General features: G+C 44.7%; 1 protein-coding gene across 1 annotated transcript in view; it reads left to right on the top strand.

Moving 5' to 3' along the window:
* The window catches only part of LOC135920015 (uncharacterized), a 69,325-nt gene that overhangs the window by 11,519 nt on the left and 35,186 nt on the right, over positions 1-22,620 (top strand). The window contains exons 2-4 of the mRNA XM_065454081.2: positions 2,906-3,056; positions 7,519-7,720; positions 10,930-11,033. Of these exons, the coding sequence (XP_065310153.1) occupies positions 2,934-3,056; positions 7,519-7,720; positions 10,930-11,033 (429 nt within the window). The 5' untranslated portion in view covers positions 2,906-2,933. The remainder of the gene's footprint in view (positions 1-2,905; positions 3,057-7,518; positions 7,721-10,929; positions 11,034-22,620) is intronic.

The following is a 22,620-nucleotide window of genomic DNA, read 5'->3' on the forward strand; positions in this document are numbered from 1 at the left end:
TTTTTTTCAATCTAGAAAACTTCCAAAAGGTGGTTTGACTAGGCTTTGGGTCTCCGATAAAAGTTACCTGTTCAAATTATAATGAAAAATCCCAAAACAAATGTATCACGGGAACACTATTGAAAGTAATGTGAACACAAGAAAACCTTTGGAAAACAACAAAAAGCCACCCTTCCATATAAACCTACGTACGCGGTACAAAAGTTGTGCAATTCCCTTTCTGCTGGGCCTAAAAAAGCTAGAACTAAATATTATGAGGAAATTATACTGCTTTGCAGCTGTGGCACAAAAACAAAATGTAAGATTAAGAATTGACCTCTGATAAAGAAATGGCGCTGAGAACAAACAGAACTTACAATGGTCTAAATTATTCGAACCTGTAGACCACTGTGGAAGCATTAGGCAGGTTATTTTTTAAGCACACCGGTAGTAGGCTGTCAGCACTTGTATCCGCTAAAAGGTCTTCTGCAATCATGTTTTTGATTTTCAATCAATCGGGAGGAGGTTGTCAATAATTAGTTCTCGACAGATGACTTGTGCTAGGGTACAAGGCATTATTGCTGTTGCGAAGAAAAATTATTTGACCAATATTATGTGTTATTTCAAACATTATGTGCATAACCTCCAATACAGAAACATTTACACGTGAACTTAGGCGTTATAAGATTACATCAGTTTTAAAGAAAGGTTATCGTTCTTTATTAGCCAACAAATGCCAATCTGTGTTCTACCTATCTTCAGTAAAGTTATTGAGGTATTAATTAAAAAGCGGTTGACAACATAGAGGAAAAAATTAATTTTTTTCGTCGTAGCAAATTTACCTTTGTCCTATCTACTCAATCGATCTAGCACTTGTATCCCTTACCGACCAGTTAAAGAAAGCGATGGATGGTGGTAAGTTTGCTAGATACATATTTGTTGACCTTTTAAAGGCTTTCGACAGCACTGATCAGTCAATTCTTAACGATAAACTGGATGCGAAACGTATATAGAATGTCCTCACCTACTACTACTCAATTACTTACAAGACAGGTATCATGATATCACTATTTCCGATGGCTGTTCTGAATCAGAATTGGTTATTTTGGTGTGCCTAATGACCCACCTTAAACCTAATTCTCCGTTAAATTTAAAATAACGATCTACCCGTCTGCCTTCCACTTCCCAACAGAATACTGCATGCTCAGGACACAACAATGTTATTTATTGCTGGTAAAACCCTCTCAATGCTGGTAACCACGCGTAATAAAGATTTTTGTAGCTGGTTAAGGTAATGAAAAAATAGTATATTTACTATTGATTGCACTGGCAGCAAATTTCTTCTTTTTTTCACAACAAAAATCATCACTGTGCATTCTGCTGGTCCCTTTTGTGACCATTTTTTTTCAGCAAGTGAATAAGTGGCATTTATTTATGAATAGTAAACTGCAACTTTGAATTCCAACGCTCTATGAATAATATAAAGCACTGATTATATTTTTATATTTATTCTCATTAGGGCACAACCGTTCTTTTTACGACCTGATTTTGGTTCACTGTACTTTTCGTTCTTCCATATACTCAATAATTACTACATAATATCAAAAGCGTAGCACGTATACTTCTCAACTAAAACCGCTACAAAGTGTCCCGAACCAGGCAATCAGAATTATACTGTCCAGCCCGCATATCAACATGATAAGAAATAGCTACAAGAACATTACATTTGGATTCAGCGGCCCTTTTTAAATATAGCCTAGCCACCTTCGTTTTAATTCTCTAAAACAGTCAAATCTGGCTGCCGTTGCTTCCCGAATAATTTTTCACTAATTCAAGTGGAACACGATTCGCACGAAATAATAAATTCATCTCACCAAAAGCTTGTATTCATTGCGACAAACAGACTATGTCGCGGCTGCATTATTATGGAGTGTCATTCCCATAAAATCACAGTATAATTGAAGAGTTCTACATCTATTTTGTCATGGGATTCATATACGTCACAGTGTATTGTTCAGTTCGTTTTCTGTTATCTGCTGTCCTACTGCACTAGACATGTTTGGCTAAATGATTTTTTCTCTGTACACTTGACTTTAATGAAAATACAGTTACTATTTAACATACCGATGCGTATCTATGTTCTGGTTTCTTTACGTACTTGCATTTAATTTTTATGTATTTTTGTAATTCGTTGGTCACTATTAGTGTGAATGTAATTTGCATGTTCATTAGATGCAGAAGGTGCCAATTACGAACTAGATGCACTCACCTCTGTTTAGGGCTCTTAGATCATTTCAAAAATAACGCATTTCGTTTCATTCTATGTAATTGCCAACACTAATCAAGTATAAAAAGAACGAAATGCAGTCTATCGCTGCCGAACCTATCGTGGCGCCATTAGCTTTGCCCCAGCTTTGCCTTTTTCACATAGTCTTCATCACTGCGTATCGAACATTTTCTGCCTCCGACGTATCGCTCGTGTCGCACTTATCGCCAGCACAATGGTAAACGCACTTGCTGTGGCACAAGCACCTTTTCTTAAGCCTCCATACCACACGCCCCGAACGATTGGAACCCCCTTAGACTGATGTATCCCTCCCCTCCCCCCTTTCCTCCAATTTTTTTTTCGGTACGTACTGCAACGTCTACAGTTTGCTTGATATTTGTTTGCTATTTTATGATTTGCTGCTGATTTTGAATAATATACCTTGTTCCCATTTTATCTTGTTTCACATTATTATGCTATGTAACCCACTCCCCTCTGCAATGCATGGACGCTACAGTGTATGTCAAATAAATCGATTCTATGGCTACGCGTCCTTACGTATACCCTGTTCTGTGAACTTTTTGTGCAATATTAAATTTCATTTATTTATTATTTTCTTCAAAAAGTTGGTAGTGACGTGTGGTATCTGTTATTCCTTAGTGTGATTTCAACGTGTACAACTCTGAAGATGAAGGCTCGCATTGAAGATAACGTCATCTACTCGCCCTATCCAAGCATTGAAATTCCACTGTGTTCTTTCTACACTCTCGCAAGACAGAGGCTGCTTGTGGATCCCGACAAGATTGCTCTGGTAAGAGCTCAATTTCTTTTACTTGAATGCAATATAAACAGGAGCTTTGCTGTTCAGTATGCCAATTGTAATACAGTATATATAAAAGGGTGCGAATTCGAAAACCATATGAGCTAAGAATAAATAATCAGCGAAATCAAGCCACCGTGCAATGAACTGAGATGTTGAGTGTTGATAGTGGAAAAGGAAAAAAAAAATGGCCTTTGATAAGATAATGCAGCAGTGCAGGAAGGCAAACTTGTTGAGTGGGCTTGATTTTTCGAAATATAATTTGTTTTTTTTTGTTTTCTTATATTTGCATCATCTTCAGTATCGTGGCGACACGGCCGCCTACTGAGTGAATGTTTAACCGCCGTGGTTCTTCAATGGCTATGGTGTTGGGCTGCTGAGCACGAGGTCGCGGCATCGAATCCCGGCCATGGCGGCCGCATTTCGGTGAGGGGCGAAATGCGAAAACACCCGTGTGCTTAGACTTAGGCGCACGTTAAAGAACCCCAGGTGGTCGAAATTTCCGGAGTCGTCCACTACGGCGTGCCTCATAATCAGAAAGTGGTTTTGGCACGTACAGCCCCATAATTGAATTTTACTGAGTGAATGCGTCGAATATGACCTTAGCCGGTCAGCTTATAACAGGAAAGGTGATGCGAAAGCCCGATGACATATATGACCCCCAAGCATCAGTCTGCATACCTCCATTTTGCCTTGGCCAAGAAAACGCATGCTCGTAGATAAATGTCTGCACTGGCATCGCTTGCAATGATCTCTCAGTTAAGTGGACGCCGTAATGTCTGACCTCATTTCGAAAATACGGACTCTGATAAATGTTTAAGCTCTCTTCCTATCTTACCCTCCGACCCCACCTCCCGAAGGAAGAAGGCAAAAAAGCACTATTATTTACGCCACCGACAAGTGTGTTGCATGGGTATGACATGTAGTATAACCGGTGCGCCATCTTTTGGTATATTAGAGCATGCTGCTGTGTGACTTTATTAGAATATCTGGCCGGATGTTTGGCTACGTAACCGAAGCTTCCTTAGTGTTCCGTGATGGTGCATTGGAGCACAACAGATGGTCTGCACAATGCGCAGATTTATTTATTTAAATACTGCAGTACATTGGCCTCCAAATGTCACAGCACTTCCAATGTGAAATGCACAGTGAGTGTCAGCAAGACGAAGACTTAACGCAACTTCTATCCTGATCGTCCACCGGAAGATACACGGTCACGTTTTTTTTTTTTTTAAGTACGCCGTTGCTATCGCGGCTAACGCATGAAGTGCCTCAAGGTACTGGCCTGGCCGACGGACGTTCGCAAATATGCGACATTCCTGCTCTTTAGGCATGTGTCCGTGGCCTACATGCCTGAAAAGGTGGAATGAAGAATGAAGTTCCTTGCGGCAAGTTTCATTCCTCTTTTTCAGGCATACATGCATGGCCATTCTGCTCTAAAGACCAAGAAACTTATGCGTGGCTTACTAATTTGAGCATCGGGTGCCTGTATGCACCTGTCTGGCTTCCTAATTATTATCAAGTATTTCAGGAACAAACTGAACATAACCGAGGTCTTGTATTATTCCGCGCACGTTTACTAGGGCTACTATCCTGCATTGACCACTCATTTCTACAACGTAAAAGCTTCGACCATCTCTAGGGGCACCCTAATGATCTTGACAGAACGACCGGCCCGATGTTCAGTACCAGCTGTCTCATCTGGTAGATCCACTGCTCGTCCGCAACTGAGAATCAAAGAACTAGTTTTTAGCCACAGCAGCTTTATCATGTGCTAGTGGAGCTAAATTAGCGCGGCTGAGAGTAACAGAGCTGCCCTCTAATATATCCTCATTATAACGATTTTAATTCTACTCAATCCAGTTGTGGGGCTCAAAAAGCGTCCCGCATTGTCATTTTTCCTCGCCTACATCCCTGTACAAGGAGTGAGTAATTTCAGCACCATCTGTCCCCCGTGGATATGGTAGCCACGTCTCAAGCTCTCTGTCTAGAATTGAACCTTCATTCTTGGTTGCCCGTAACAACCAAGGAACGTGAGTAACCTACCATCAATAGTTCATTGTATAAGATAAGGCAGACAATTGAAAGAAACGTCGCCAACTCGAGGCCAGGTTATCGGCACAAAGTCATCTATAGACACCACACAAAACGCGTTAAACTAGATTCACCTTGGTCTAGCCTAAGTGCCAGTCGCTCAAAAGGATTCACCCTCATTGATTGGATTAGGTGTGTAATGGCCACAATTATAAGGTTGTTATAAAGGATTTTATGAACTATCGCTGATTTTATGAGCCACTCGTGGTTACGCCTTATTCCGAGACACACTTAGATGTGCATGACTTAATTTTTGAGAGAAATATAGAAGCGAAATAATGCGATGCGTTCGAATTCGGTTTTGCTTTGCATAAGCAGGGAGAAGCGCTCGGTTATGTACACCCTTGGATAAATGATATGCAATTACCTACTCATGTGCTAGATAAAAATCTGCCTATTGAATTTATTAAAATACGCTCCGGTATATTGCTTTGTATACTGCTTAGTAACTTAGTATACTGCTACGCTTGCGAATGTCCACGACTAGTGACTAAATATAGGCAGTTATTTATTTTTTTTTTGTTTACACAACGCAGTTTCGCAAGATCGCCTGCGGCAGATAGCATAATTCTAGATCTATAGCTTTATTATTCAAAAAGACGAACAATACTTGCAGGAGAAATGAAAATGTATACCCAGCGAATTAAGCGAAATTCAGCAATTATCCCAATAATTATATCATTTGTGGCACATACTGTAATTTAGGAATTGTAACCCGCGAGATCACAAGACGTATTCTCATGAGACAAGTTCTTAGGATGACACCTGTTTCGTGCAATTGACTCACAAATTGTGAGACGATATGCATAACTGTCCCAGTTACATATCTGCTTCAATGCATAAAACTACATCATGTTTAATGTTAAGCGGAACAACGGTCCCCTTCTATGGCAAATCTGATGGTGGAAATGGTGGAACTTGTAACATTTTCAAATTTCGTGCAAAGTGGATATGCCTTGCAAACTCGCCGCTTACGTTTCGTACATTACAACATCTGTCGTAAAGTAATTAGTTATTTTTTCCTATTTAGCCGAGTATGCATGACGGTTGGTTTCGATACTAATGTCCACCTCTTCGAGTAATGCAGCTCAGGTACTTGAATTATGCTGTCTGCCACAGCTAACTTATTAAAATTCTATATAATATAAAAATTCGTTCTGTAAGTAAAACCGCAGCGCTCACCGCCTTGAAGCCCATTCTGACAGGTATTGTAATCCGAAATACAGGCATGTTGTGAAAAGACAGTGATGCCTCTTTCTATCGCCGCACACAACCGTTTCTTTGTCAAGGTTAAAGAGCCCACACACCTTAACCGCGCCTCATGGGCAATTTAAACGATCAGTCACGCACTCTCAAGTTTTGGTGTGAGCCCGCCTTTCGCGGATGTAAGCATTGATCTTGTAAAGGCAGTTGAGATACAGGACCAATCTCGTGAAGCTTGTGTTTTGTCTTCTTCCACTGTAGCGCTGGAACCCCGTATCATAATCATCTATAGTAAATTGCAGCCATCCTTTTGCACCTTTTCAATATCAAGTGCCTTGTAGACAGCCGTTTCTGAAGCAACAGTAAAAGGTAAATGTAGCTAATGGGCCATGAAAATCTGACTACATGTCGATCAACAAATGTCGCTGGTTGCTCATCAAAAAAATTTAAGGGTAGATTGACATAAATATGGCTCTAACTCGCGAAAATAGCCACTAAACTGACAACACAGCAGTCGTGCCGTATTTAAATGGCCGATAAACTGACGTGCGCCTCCAGCGGGCGCGAGAAAAATCTGTGCGCACCCTGTTGTGTATCCGCCCTCTCACTACGATACGCAACGCTCCTTTCACCATACATCTTGGAACTGGACGTGCACAGGCACGATGTTCTGATTGAATGGTTATCGGAACACGGCTGCATCCGTCCCTGGCAGAAAAGGCTTTCCGTGCACTGGTGCTGTTCTTTGAGTGCGCCGAACTCGGTCACTATTTGTAATACTGTACGTACTCCCGCGTGTTCGCAGTATTCCCTTGCTCACGTTTCACTTCCCCATTTCCGCTGCCCCTCATGTAGGGTAGCAAGCCGAACAATCACCTGGTTTATTTCTCTGTCTTTCCTTTCTTTCTTTCCTCGTTTCCTGTCTTTGTCTCTCACTCTCTCTTTTTGTACCAGGTGTTTGAGTCAGCTGAGTGGTCGAAACAGCATGAATTTTCGCAACACGCTATAGGAGCCCCAATAAATCTTGCGCGAGTGTAAGGTAAATAAATGTTGTGTTCCTGAAAAAGGCCTGCACGAATGTCCGAAAAATCTTGTAGCTTTGGAGGAGGCCACAATCAGACAATGCGTCAGCTTTCCTTCTGCCAAAAACCTGCAGGTTGGTGATGGCGTGAGCCTCACACGTGCTCAGGTGTTGTCTGGCATGGAACGCTACGCTGTGGGTTTCCGGCAGCATGGCGTGCTTCCAGGGGACCGAGTGTGCATTCACATGGACAACGCAGTAGAAAATCTATTAGCCATGTATGGCTGTGTCCTGGCTGGAGCCACCATTGTATTAGCCAAGACGTCGCTCACGGAACGTAAGTAGGGAAATTATACGGCGTAAATTTCCAGCGTACGGTTTCGACTAGACACATGCTTTCGATAAAACTTGTCTTAACGAAGTGTCATTGGAAGCCATTTGCTTATGAGCGCGCCAGGAAATATTTTGGCAATCCGAAGCTACCGCTTGTATGAAAACTTCATCTCATACGCTAAATTGTTGATACAGTCAAGACCTTTAAAAGAATAATTCTCCTCCACATTGGGCACGTCCGTTTTATATTTTTTCCTGGCAGACATACCACGATCACCTTTCAACAGCAACGTCTTAAGCTTTACGACTATCCTTGGACACCCGCCTATTCAAGTGCGTAGTCACCGCAATTCCCTGTGTGTGTCTTTGAGGGAGATTATGTTGAAATTATTAAAGTGCTATGACGGTGGGAGGAGTGCTGCCGGGTATTTAAACTACAGGAAATTCTAGGACAGAAACACTTGGAGGTGGAAATTGTGCTTCCAAAAATAAAAATAGAAAAAGCAAGTCAGCAGCATAGCTTAGGTAGTGGATGCATGGCAAGTGACTTCGAGTATCAAGCGATCAATTCCAGCAGGCGCTTATGTAGCGCTCCTTATCAAGGATACAACTCCTTCTTTATGGAAATTATGAAATGACAGTGGTATGAGTTATGTAATGTGTTCCTTGCTAGTTATCTATGAACAAGAACAACATTATTGTAGTAATGAGCTTGGATATATGACACTGTTTACATTACAAAAAGCTGTGCAAGAAATGAATTCTTAGCGGTCAGTGGACATATTAATCAAGAAAGTTAATAAATTTTATGTAAGAACTGCCGTATAGAACAGGTGAAACCCGGTCACCCGAAACTGTCTTTGCTGCAGCTAAAATATTCACACGCGCTGACATGCGCTGACACGTGCTGGTTCTGTGCTCTCCCATGTCGGTGTATTTTTTTTTCATTTTTTGTCGCTATGTAAAATGAATGACACAAACCAACTAGCTCGCACCTAAACCCTTTCTACTCGTATGTTATTGTTGATTATATCTGTTGTCCACGTTCTCTCCGAACCGTCTGTAATCTGATTGCGTCGAAACGAGAATAGTGCGGCACGTTTGGAAGGCGTGCGGGAACCTCAGACTAATTATGTATAGATAGCCGACGCGATTGAACTGCAGATAAGATTATGCCATCGTCGACTGAGCATGATGCCAAACTTACGCTTTAGTGTTACTTGTTTTTCTGTGCTGAACATCGGCCTGTAATGCACACCAACAGTTGTGCGAACGTTCCTTTATTTCTTCCTCCCAACAGCATGCCAAAATGTTGAAATACCTTTCACTATGGGATGTCCAGTGCTGTGATGAGTCAGCACTATTAATGCAAAAACATATGTCACATTAGTTAGAAAAGCCGGCGTTGTCCGTAACAAGTGGTAAGAAAGATCATCGTTAGTGACGACCTTAGTGTCTCATTATTATAAGCTAACAAACAAATACACCAAGGACAACACAGGCGAAATTACGTGTACCTAATAATTGAATTAATGAAGTGATAAATTGATGCAAACATTACGAGTGTGATGCTCTAGCAATTCAGCTGCCGTGGCGCCGTTTTCCCATCAACTGCCTGGGGTATTTACATGTTACTGCAAGCCGTGTTAGCCGGCGCCGCCACTCACAAACTTTGGCTGCGGATGCGGAACATCCTTTCTGTAGCAGGCATAACTAGTACGTCATGTTTTTTTAGTGAAAGCAAGTGGTCAATAAACCACCACGCGCTATCTGAAGGCATTAATCTTGCCGCATGCGAGACCCTCGTTATGTAATGAACAAGAAACGGGTTTACCGAGGCGCTCGATTTTAAATATTCATATCATAGGAACCTTACAAGCAAAGACACCAAGGACAACACAGGGGAAATCAGGTCTACTTAATAATTGAATGAAAGAAATAATAAAGTATTGGAAATGAAAGGGGATCAAAAAGCAACTTCCCGCAAGGGGGGAACGATCCCACCTCTTCGCATTAAGCCGCTCGAGGCACTTCGCGTGTGTTTGCGGACTTCTTTCACGCTCAGAAAAAAATTTCTCTAGCACGTATTGAGAAACATAAATAACTATCAGAAGTTTCACATGCTGCTCTACAATTTGCTAATTCAATCTTTTCATCCAATTACGAAACTTCGCAAGCTGATTAAATAGTTAAGACTAATTATTTCATTAGGCTGATTCAAAAACTAATGTGAATACCTCCAAGCAAAGGCAAACAACAAAACCTTGATTCTGTTCAGCTGAGTAACATTTGCATACTTCTTAATTCTAGTCCAACTTAAGTGCAGCACCCTGTATATGTAGTAGTTTTTATCAGCAGCGTTTTTGGACGCAAAGTGTCAATTTATAGCGCAGCTTTTAGGCGCCCGGTACTGCGTTGAGCGTCGGTTTCGTCGGCTTCTCTCAGCGTGGCCAACAGAACGATCACAGTGAAAAATGAAAGAACGAACGCGGAGTTCAGTGGTGGATGAAAGAGGGCGAGAGCGAAGAGAGTGCGAGGAGAAAAGGGAAAGTGGTAGGTGCCACGTTAGCATGAGAAGGAAAGTGGAGGGCCGCACGAGACATGCTTCACAGCGGCGACGAGGCATGCGGCGAGAGCGTTCATTGACACCTTATATGGAAACAAAGTGCGGGCGTTGGCTTCGGACCCATTTCACATGCGCTACTACTCTTGCGCCGTCGCCGCTAGAAAATTCGCTGAACGCATGCCACGCGTTCTCGTGTCCAGGCTTTCTTTCTGAAAAATAAGCGACACAATCGGCAGAATTGCTTTGTCAGCGCCGGCTGCTAAACGAGCTTCCCGAGCAAAGGCGAAACCCCGCCACCGAGAGAAACCTGTTGGTCAGAATCAAAATTGTTGTCATAATATATCAGGAATTCCAAACACCTAGAGAGCTGAGCCCAAAATATACATTACTTAGTGTCGTAATCGTCGGTGAACTTTTTTGTCCCTTCTGCCTTCGTAACTTTGCTACGACCTTTAATAGCTCATTAACAGGCCACAAACATTTATTCCTTTACCTTGTGATCCCGTCAGAAAGCAGCCATTGCACATGGCACTCTTACCCGCCTCCTATTTATCCGCTGAACAATGCGCAAGCCACTTTGCGATTCTGGAAGGTGGGCAGTGACGCACAACTTGGGATTTGTTTGGTGATGTGTCGCCTTTTTGCAGGAGAACTCCGCTATCAAGCAGAAGACGGTGATTGTACGCAAATCATCACTGAAGAGCAGTATACAAGGAAGGTCAAGGCAGCAGTTGGAAATATCAATATGAAAGTAAGTATTCACGCCTTGCAACTTTTACTCGCGTGCTTATTTTGGGAACAAGTGCATAAATGCTTCTCTCCGGCTAAAGTAAATAAAACCGTCAAGTTAAAGTTCAGTTTCACAGCAAAACGGTTCGGTTCCGGAGAATATTAGTGGTTTCACCTCTCGTTCAATTTAACATGACAACACGATGCTCTCGCTTACGCATAGAAAATAGTTTTCAGTAGGGCAGCTTCATAAGTTTTCTAGAACAATTAGGTTAGTTAAAAAACTCGTAGCACTTATAAAATGAATTTAGTTGTAGATAACATTTCTAGGCATTGTATTCTACACTTGCCAGCAAGTCTGCAAATCTCAAGACATTTCCATTTTTTCTTCTTTTCAAATATACATGTGAGCGGAAATCGAGCCTATCGCATATGCGCTCGTAGTCAATCAGTGCATGAAGAAAATTACACATTGCACGGCTGTGCCAGAAGAAATTTACATCTAAAATGGCTGTGCTCTCTCCATGTTCCCTACCGCCGGTAAATCACTGTTAAAATTACTGGGGATTATCATTATAATCAGCTTATGTTCCGGTGCGCAGTGACGACCACCAGCATGGATGCAACAAGAACAAGGAGTGTGTTTTATTCAGGGATGCTTACAGGTATATATAGCTTTGGTTGACTGTCCGATAACAGACACGTGCTTCGTTGATCAGTCTGATCGGAAGGGGCCATTCCAGGAGCGCATGCGCGACCTGACGATACATCTTCCCCCGGGATAATGTTATAAGTTGAGAGTAAGATACGAGACTTGTTTAAAATCCCGGCCGTAATGCAGACGATTGGGTTGCTGTCTTTGCCGGGTGGATCGCCTTGGCACCGCTTGCGTGGGCAGCATTGTTGACTGTGAAGCAGCTGTCGTTGCTTGAAATGGCGTAGTTGCGGTTGATTCTGATGGCGACGCCTTCCTAGGCATCGTCGCCTGGGAAACCTCCTCGCTCTCGGATTCATCTTCTCCCAAGTCCGCATGGAAAAGCTCACGTGTGGCTAGAAGGTCTTGCCGGTTGCGTCGGAGTATTTGGTTGTCCTCTGTAGCGACGCGATAGGACCTCGGCGCCACCAGGTTCATGACTCGAGCCTTGCGGTCCCACGTGTCTCCCCGTACTCTCACTACTGCATCTTTCTGGAGTTCGGGTAGGGGTTTCCTGCTTGCCAATTGCCGAGGTTGGCACCTAAGTGCTTGTTTCCTGGGGCACGCCCAGAAGTCTGGCAGCCGCGTACGTATCCTTCTGCCCTGAAGCAATTCTCCTGGGGAGCGGCCGTCTTCAAGAGGGGCCGAACGATATGAGAGTAGACCCAGCCAGAAGTCCTCCCTCGATTAAGTTGTTTTCTTCATGATCCTTTTGACGATTTGGACACCCTTCTCGGCGAGACCATTGGACTGCGGGAACCGTGGACTTGACGTCACGTGTTTGAAGTCGTATCTGGATGCGAACAGGGCAAATTCATGGGATGAGAACTGCGGACCGTTATCGGTGCAGGCTTCCATGGGAATTCCGTATCGTGCAAAAACTGCACTAAGTTTACTTATGACAGTTCTTGTTGTTGTGTCAGCTAGTTTCTCGACTTCCGGAAAATTTGAGATTGCATCAAACACACATAAGTAGGAGGCTGCGCCGTACATGAAGAGATCAACCCCAACATGGTACCGGGCATGTTCTGGGATCTGTCGAGGTATTATCGGTTCGCTGGGCTGCTTATATGCGTATTTCTGACAAACGGCGCACGACTTGACTAAATTTTCGATGTCTCCGCTCAGTCCTGGCCAGAACACCAAGCGTCGGGCGATTGCTTTGCACTTATTTATGCCTAAGTGTCCTTCGTGAATACGAGTGAGCATCTCTCACCTCTCATGAGCTTTGGGATAACAACCTTTGATCCCTTCATCACCATGCCTTGTACTTCTGATAACTCAGGGGAAACCGGTTTCATCGCACCACTAATTTCTTCGCCGTTCCTAAGGCAGCGCAACACAATTTGCAAGTCTGGGTCAGCGGCTGTTGCTTCTGCTAGTCTGTCTAACATTTTCTTGCTCACCAATTCTGAAGCCACGCCCACTGCATGTATGTCGACGTCATCTGTGAAGCTATCCACGCTGCGGGGAGAGACAGGCGACGATCTGGATAGCATGTCAGCCAGGAGCAGTTCTTTCCCTGGGACAAAGTGAAGGGCATTATCGTATCTTAATAAGCGCAAGAAAAAACGCTGTAATCTTGGAGGCATGTCTGCAATGGCTTTAGCCGCGATTGCTAGCAATGGTCTGTGGTCGGTTTCAACGATAAATTTGCGGCCATACACGAAGTGAAAAAATTTTTCGCACCCAAATGTTATAGCCATTGATTCTTTTTCTATTTGGGCGTATCTTTGTTCCGCCTCGGACATTGTCCGGGAAGCGTAGGCTACAGGCCGCCAACTGTCACCATACCGCTGAAGTAGGGCGGAGCCGATCCCATTCTGTGATGCGTCAGAAGAGATTTTGGTATCTCGGGTCGGATCAAATATGGCTAGCAGTGGCGCACTGCTTAGAATCAGGCAGATAGCTTGCCACTCGTTGCAATGGTTTTGAGACCACTCGAAGACCGTGTCCTTCCTAATTAGGCTTCGCAGTAGCGTTGTTCGTTCTGCCAAGTGAGGTATGTATTTACCGAAGTAGTTTACGACCCCCAACATTCTTTGGACGCCTGCTTTGTCGCTTGGCTGAGGCATTTCGATTAATGCTGACGTCATTGTTGGGTTCGGACTTATTCCGTGTTGGCTGATCACATCGCCCAAGAAGTCAATTTTAGTCACCCCGAATCTACATTTTGTTGCATTAAACGTTAGGCCGGCCTTCCTTGCTAAATTCAGAACCATACGGAGGCGGCTATCATGCTCTTCCCTCGTGCTCCCCCATACGAGTATGTCGTCGATATATATACGCACACCTGGGGCCTGGTCAAATATTTCATTCATGGCTTTTTGGAAGACTTCCGGTGCGGAAGCGATTCCGAAGGGCAGTCTCAAGAAGCGATAACGACCAAACGGCATTCCAATTGTGCATATCCTTGAAGTGGCATCATCAAGAGGGATTTGATGAAAACCCGAGTACGCGTCAAGGCGCGTAAAAAATGTTGCTCCGGCCAGCTCTGCCTCAATATCTTCTCTTTTGGGCAATTGATAGTGCTCTCGCTTTATGCCTGCGTTAATGCGCCTGGGATCAATGCATATGCGAAGTTTGCCATCCTTTTTCCTTGCCGCGACAAAGGGCTTACCCAACCCGTCGGCTCGCTGACTTTTACGATAATGCCTGCACGTTCCATGCGATCCAACTCTTCTCGGAGAGGCTCGCGCAATGCCAGGGGCACCCGTCGCACCGGCTGGACCACCGGCGTTGCTTCCTCCCGCAGGACCATGTGGTACGGGCGTGCCAGGCAGCCGATACCCTGAAACAACTCTGGGAATTCCTTCGTCATTTGGTCAGTACTGCTCATGTGAACAGAATCCACAGTACGCGACACCAGTCCCAAAGTTTCGCTCGCTGACAGCCCAAGGATGGCTTGGTTGCTCTTCCTGACGATAAAAAAGTCAAAGTACTGGCTCCGGTTGTTCACAGTCACTGGTAGCGTAGCCACGCCGATATGCTTGATGACGTTGCCACTGTATGAGCGCAGAACAGAGGGGCTTGTCTTCAAACATTGATTCACCTTGAGCCTTTGAAAAATGGTGTAAGGCAGCAAGTTGGCTTGCGAGCCCGTGTCTACCTTCAGAGACACCAGTTGGGACGCGACTTGGGCGTCGATAACCCAATCAGCTTTGTTGCCCACGCCAACATCCAGGATTTCAAAATCGGCATGCTCGTCCTTCACAGCGCTTATTTGAGGACCTTTCCTACAACAAGCCGAAAAGTGGTTAGCGCCACGGCACGAGAAACATGTTTTTCCAAAGGCTGTGCACCTTCCACGTTCGTGGATGCGGTTGCACTTGGAACATTTGAATTGCTTCTTTGTTTTGATCTGCGCTACTTCCGTTTCAGGTTGAGCGTAACTTTGCTCGGAGCCTGAGGCAAGTTCCTCGCGTTCCAGACATTTGCACTGCGCACGCTGAACATTCGAACTGCGCATTTCAATTGGTGCCTCTTGTTTTTCTGCTTGAACCCATGCATTGTTTTGCTCGGCACATACTTCTTCCGCCTTGCAGATTTCTTCGGCTTTGCGCAATGTAAGGTCCTTAACCTTCAGCAACTTCTTTCGCAATTCCGGGTTAACGGTGCCGAAAACAATCTGGTCTCTTACCATAGAATCACTTAGGTCCCCAAAATTGCAACTTTGGGCTAGCTTCCTCAGGTCTCGAGCGAAATGCTCAAAAGGCACCCCCTCCACTTGGGTCCTTGTACGGAAGACATACCGTTCATGCACCTCGTTTTGCTGTTGCCGACAATATTCTTCAAACTTTCCCGTCACTGTTCCATAATCCTCTTTACTTTCGTCGTCCGAAAACGAAAAATTGTTGAATACCTCTAGGGCATCCTCTCCGGCAATGGTGAGCAGGAGCGCAGTCTTGGCTGGCTCGGACCTCGGTGCTTTCGCCGTTTCTGTTGCTTGCAAGAACAGCTCGAATCTCTGCTTGAACAGGCACCAATTCCTTGCGGTGTTCCCGGACAGCACCAGCGGTTGCGGCGGCTTCACTAAATCTATCTTGTCGGTTCACTGAGACGCCCGTCTTTTGATGCGTTCCTGCTTGAGCAATTCTACCCCACTTGTGACACCATGTTCCGGTGCGCAGTGACGACCACCAGCATGGATGCAACAAGAACAAGAAGTGTGTTTTATTCAGGGATGCTTACAGGTATATATAGGTTTGGTTGACTGTCCGATAACAGACACGTGCTTCGTTGATCAGTCTGATCGGAAGGGGCCATTCCAGGAGCGCATGCGCGACGTGACGATACAGCTTTCATATTTAGTGCTGTGATGTTACAATTAACAATGCCTTGAGTATTAAAGGACGTTAGCTTAGGCCTGCAAATTTCTGTGGCACACCTAATTCTGTGCCTCCATTGACTGCATCTATCTTCAGTTGGAACCCTTTATATCACCTTTATAGGCAAACATCCACCTGCTCCTCAGTGAATGGCAGAGGTGACAAACATGCTTAAGCAGAATTTGTAAGATATGGTGGCATCATTGGCAAAGGGCAACACCTGCACAATATGGTGAAAGTGTAGTGTTCTGCTTGTTTGTTTGCTGTGGTTTATAGAGGCTCCAGGAGCTACGTTGTTCAACACTTTTGGTCCTATTCATTTGTAGAATAGTTCATGCCCTTCGGCTCCAGTTTACAGGAGTGTATAAGAGCTCTCCTATTTAGTCACACCAGGCGTGATGTGCTTCTTCTAAATGATAGGTTTTAAGTGTGCTCGGGGGAAATAGCTCTCGGTCGAAGTATGTCTTTCCCTTGTAATGGAAGTCTGTCTTTATTATTTAACCAGTTTGGTAGATGTGTGCCCATTCCGGTCCCATTCTCTGCGAACTGCAGAATTTCAAAAGCAATTGTAGTGACTTTCTGAATTGCGGAATTTATTTTCTATAGCTTGAAAGGCAAATGATTCTAATACAGAGCACATGAAAGTTGAGATATTTTAGGAGATTCTAGAATGTTATAGATGTTCTGTTATACCGCGCGTTCGTCGGGCGATACAATTAGCACTCATATGAATCAATTAAAAATTTTACACTCTTTTTTCTTTTTCGTGTATTACGAAAGTGAGAGTGCAGGAGAAACGTTTAAAGAGCAGCACATCGCTTTGTAGGATATTTCGCTGGGGGAGTATGCTTTGATGGCGATGTAAGCACACCATCTAGGGCGGCTGCCGGAAGCGGTGCTGTCAGCGATGGCGACCTGCAGGAAACGCATCAGGCTCCAAACTGTCCCAGGCAGCGAATGTATCCATGTCTACTCGTTCAGCAGCGAGGACCCTTCCGATGATGATGACTCTGAAATTGTGCGGAATCGAAAGGCGAAGAGCAGGAACCCAAGGTCCTCTCCGTCCTACAGTACATAAATTGTTGGGTCCACCTGGAGCCCCGACGCCAACACCATCCTGGTTGTGCCTGTGATATCCAACGGTAGCATGAAGCGGCTTAATAGGCAGTCTGCCTCGACTCAGCTGGAGACGATGGCGCCGTATGAAATCACGGACATAGTGAACACCCGCGAAAATGTACCAGCTGTTTATGTTCTGCATGCGGGTGCACTTAGCCCTCTGCGCAAAGTAAGAGATTTTGATGGCATGCAGTGACACTCTCACATGCTGCATTGCTCTGATGTCATCACCGGTCTCATAAAGGACGTTGACTTGGTCATCCTCAGCAATTACTCGAAGGTTCTGGTTAAAGCAGCGAGTAGTCGTGACGACATTGTTGATGTTGTCCACGTGGGCAACTCACGTTGCGTGAAGATTGTGTTCAAGGGCAATTGTCTCCGGCCGACCGTTAAGATAAGTCAGTTTCGACATCCTCACCTGCCTTTCATTCCGAAGCCTCTGCAGTGCCGAAAGTGCAGGAAACTAGGACACGTAAGCAGGGTCTGTGAGGGAGAAATAGTACGTCCGCGCTGCGCTGAGCCATACGCCGCGCATAAATGTGCAACCACTGTCATGAAATTTCCAAGCAGCTGTAGATCTCACGAGGCTTCATTGAAGGACTGCCCAGAAATTAAGAAGCAAATGGATGTCTTAAAAGAGCTCGCAATGGATAATTGCTCTTATCGCGAAGGCGTCTATAAAATTAGGAAGCGATGCTCCAGTTGCCTAAGTTCTGCAAGGGAAGCTTCTGCATCCATGACACGTATCCCACGTCCACAGTCACCTCCTCCACTGCCACCGCGGCTACGCATATCAGAAAGGGTTACAAGGGACAAGAGCGCTGAGAAGAATGCGGATACCGGAGCAACGGTACCGCGACGAGGCGCACAGCTGGGCTGAGTTTTCCGCTAACGCGCCACGGCGGAACTAAAGCTTTAATAGCTCCGCAGTTAAAACAAAGTCTCTTTCACTCTTATTGGTTGCAACATATCACCATCAAGGCGGTTCGACTGTAAAGACAGATACATATTAAGCTGATGGCCTCTGTTCATCAGTGCGGACTAGTTCATCACCGCTTGCTTCAGGAAGCACCAAGATAAACTTTAGTGGAAGGAGCGTTACATCGCTTATCTCTGATTATGATCTCTGCATCGTGAACAATGGTAGCCCGACGTATTTATGTAAAGCAGCTGCCTCAACTGAGCCTTATTGTCTCGGAGCCTCTTATCACGTCAAATGGCTTTTCGACATCTACACTCATGCTAGTGACCGCATTTCCACCTACTCAAAGATTAATAGAGACTTTCAGTTTTTTCCTTGTCGTGTCTTGAAGACCACTGACTAGACTATGTCTAGTTCGCTAACGGAATAACATGTCGGGGGGATCTCGTCGGCGGTCTCGATGACGCCATCGCAGAAGCAATGAAAACTGCCAAGTGTTCATTATCACCGACGTCAAGCGAAACAGCTATTGACATTGAACTAGAGAGACTTTGTGTAATTCGTTGGTGTGCAGAAGGACAATTAAGACGGACCAAATCAATTTTTAATATCAGAGACGCACGACGCATTCATAAAAAATTTAATGGTCGCATCAGTAAACTAGAGAGTGAGTGATGGAAGACATACCGTGTATCACTGGACTCTTGCGAGCAGCTTTCACAAAACTGGATGACAGTCCATGGTTTAATTTCATCCACGCAACAGCGACACCAATTCGCAGCTTTGACTATGTATCTTGACTTAAGTGAGCTTAGAACTTCGGAGGAATCGTGTGCGAGAACCTCTAGCAAGCCTTCAAATGCAAACCTTCAGGTAAGGGACCTTCCTGTGGCTCAGTTAACAGAAATGGAAAAGTCCTTTACCATGGGAGAACTCGAAGGTCCCCTGGCGGTTTCTAAACCAGCATCCTATCCAGGCACTGACGATGTCACCTATTGTGCCCTGAGACACCTTGGACAAGAGGCAAGAAGAACGCTTCTCAACAATTTCAACAGCTCATGGCATACACGTAAAGTCCTCCGGCTATGGAAGTTAAGCCGACTGGTATAATGCCTAAAGGCAGGAAGATCTCCTTTATGTATTGGCGGAATACCGGTCTATCGCTCTGGCCAGCTGCATCGGAAATGTCATGGAAAGGGCGGTCCTTGCACGTCTGGAATGGTATCTGCAGCTTTGCACTCTCTACCCCGCTTCTATGGCAGGTTTTTGTGGGGGGTCGTTCCTCACTTGATAGCGTCATGTATCTGAGAACATTTATGCAACAGGAGAACAATCATACGCCCACGTCAGTTGCGCTGTTTCTCGACGTGAAAGGCACGTAAGACAGCGTCGAACATGACGCCATGATCAACCCCCTAGAGACCATTGAAATCGGTGGCCATATGCTTCGCTGGTTATCCCACTGCATATCTCGCCGGTCGTTTTTGTACAAAAAAAATATGGCCGACAGCTGAATATTACATGAACAACGCTGAGCCTCAGGAAGCAGTATTTAGTTCCACGTTATTTTGACCTTCATAGGATTAGGTGAAGATTTACCTAAAACCATTTACCTCTCGATATACGCACTTGACATTTGCCTTTGGACTTCCGCGGTCACTCCCCTTCAGGTACGCGTACGATTGCAGCGGGCAGCAGGCTTGACATCTTCATGCCTTCAAACACAACATTTGACTGTATCGACCGAAAAATGTGCATTGATACCATTCACATGTAAGTCTATTACACCATACGCAGTCTCCATTGACGGGCACATTATCACATATGGAAATACTAATGGATTCTTGGGTGTAATAATCCACCGAAGCCTTTCTTGGAGCCCTCATTTTACGTGGCTGAAGAAAAAATGCCGTCGATTGCTCAGGCACAGAGCTTAATGTGCGGGAAAATATGGGGCAAATCTGTATATCCCATGCATCAGTAGTACAGAGCTCTACTCCTAGGATATATACGCTACTGTTAATAAATCGGATTTACTGGGATCGAATGCACACGTATACCGATTGGTCTGTCTCATCTACCAGCTCTTCAGGTGCCGTTGTAATTCCGCCTACAAAAACTACAATACAAATCAAACTGTCACACATGACATCATCAACGGCGGCAGAGATTTCTGCCCTGCGTGCTGCCGTCTAATACCTCCTGCAAGAGGCACCTCGAAAAGGGATCATCTTTACGACTTTAAGGAAGCCCTTAAGAGCCTGCATTTCACCGTGCATCACAGAACTCATGACCAACTGACATTTGAAGTAACAGAAGACCGCCATCAAGCTATCGTTAAAGGGCATGAAATTATATTCCAGTGAATACTTGGAAATACCGGCATTGCTGGTAATGACCTCACCGGCGAAGCCACCCGGTCTGTCCACATGGAAGCCGACCAGTTGCGAACCCAGTGCCGAAGCTGCAGAAAGCTTCATTTCGTGGCTAAAGCTATGACACGCACATATGCCCTTTTCTCAACCTACTGAAGTGTCAGCTTGATAGACTTCATCTGCGCCTGATTCTAGAAGACCCATCAAAAGTTTCCTGCCCTCAGGCGACACATTGGGGCCAGCTCTGGCTCGGGCTGGCATATATGAAGTCCTACTCAATCCGCATTAGAATTGGGGATAGGCCCACATGTGACCCTTGTGGAACTATAAAAACGATTCAACACATCCGGTGTCTCTATCCCCAGTACGACGTCGAGCGTAAGGCTCTCTTGACAGCATTAAATGGGCTGGATTTTAGAGCATTTTCGGAAATGAAGATCCTTGGCCATGGGCGTATCTGTCAATTGCGCAGAAAACCACGAAAGGGTTGTTCCAGTATGTCAAGTTGACAGGTCTTGCCGACCGTGTTTAGAATCGGTGAAGACCTACAAAAATGGGTGGAACCATGCTCTCTCTCTCTTTCCTGTTTCTTTTCATCCCTATACACCTACCCCCAGTGCAGGATAGTAAAGCGGACGAGCGTCTGGTAAACCTCCCCGTCTTCTATGTCTCCCTCTCTTTTATGGCTCTCGCTCTTTTGACAGGGGAGAGGTTTGCGCGATTCCTTTGGTGTGGAATTTTGAGCTGGCGTAAGTGGTACATATTGTGTTTTTGCAGGGGACCGCAAATCTACAGCTATTAGGCATCTTTCAGTCACATATATTTCTATTTCTGCACAGTTCATTTTTTTACATCACGTAGGGAAGACAACGAGTGTGATGTATGTGCCGGTGCAAAATCAGACGCACCAAAGCCTTTCCAGTAGATTTGAAAGGTCGTGCAGCACGATGTTGAAAAGTGTAAAAGAAAGGAAGCGTTGGTGTCATTCAGCTCTGATTTACAAATTGCGTTAACAAATGCTGTCATGACGTTTCATTCGTATGTTGTCTTCTAATACAGACGAGGAGCGTGGAAGGCACATGAACAAATGAACATAGTGTCTGAATGAACATATGAATGAACATGCCCATGTTCATGTGCGTGCTATTGTCCTAGTCAGTGTGCGGTAAACTTGTCTAACGATCTGATTTACAGTTCTAAGTTTTGCTGTCAGTCTATTTCTATTACGGTGCGTTTTGGGGGTTGTGCTGAACGCAGTTCGTTGCTGCGTGTGGAGTAGACTCGGACAGCATAAAAGACAGCATACATAATATAGACAACAGACACAGCGCTGACCTACTGGTTGTCAGTAAGCATTGTGTCTGTCGTATACCCCATCAGCATCGCCTTTGAAGCTGTTGGGTTTGTTTCACTGGTACGCCCAGCGTTTAGCAGCGAGTGCATGCGTCTCTACGAGTGACAGCCAACGTGTGTATAAATACAGCTATCATCCATTGCTTCATGTGAGGTACTATACAAATATTTTTGAAGCCTCTCTCAAAAAGGCGCCTCGCTACAGACCGAACTTACATGCTCCTCAATGTGGAGTGAGGGATCCTGCGCAGACATGTAATGTTGTACGACCGTGCAAGCAGGTTAAACCTCATGTTTGTTTTCTGGCTAACACTCAGTCTAGTTATCCAAGGACCATAATATCCGTTGTTTTCTCACGGAAGATTAGAATCTAAATAAAACATTTGAAATCTGCTTCTTGGTTTTTGGCTATCCTGATTTACATATTGAAATGCTAGTTGCACGTTGCCTTGTTTAGTGTACGCACTCTATTAGCATGGTCTGCTTTATGTTCTCTATACTAATCTGTTGATAATGTTTCAGATCACTTTCATCTGGGCCTGTCTCCTACCTTCGCGATCTGGCACTGTACTGAGTTTTAAAATGTTTAGTACAGCATTGAATCCCTGCATGCCAATTGAATATTCGATCTTTCGAGAATGCGTGTCTTGAGGAGCTAGCTTCTAAGGTAGCTGATGTGTAGTTATTGTCAGAAACAGCATTTGAATTAAGCCGTGGGGTCCCTCTGTTAGGTCTCTTAAGTCTATCTACAAAGAAAGTGTGTCATGGTGTGATTACGTCTTGCATGTACGCAAAGTGAACGTGAAGAAAACATAAAC

Source organism: Dermacentor albipictus, chromosome 3, assembly GCF_038994185.2.
Source record: "Dermacentor albipictus isolate Rhodes 1998 colony chromosome 3, USDA_Dalb.pri_finalv2, whole genome shotgun sequence".
NCBI lineage: Eukaryota > Metazoa > Arthropoda > Arachnida > Ixodida > Ixodidae > Dermacentor > Dermacentor albipictus.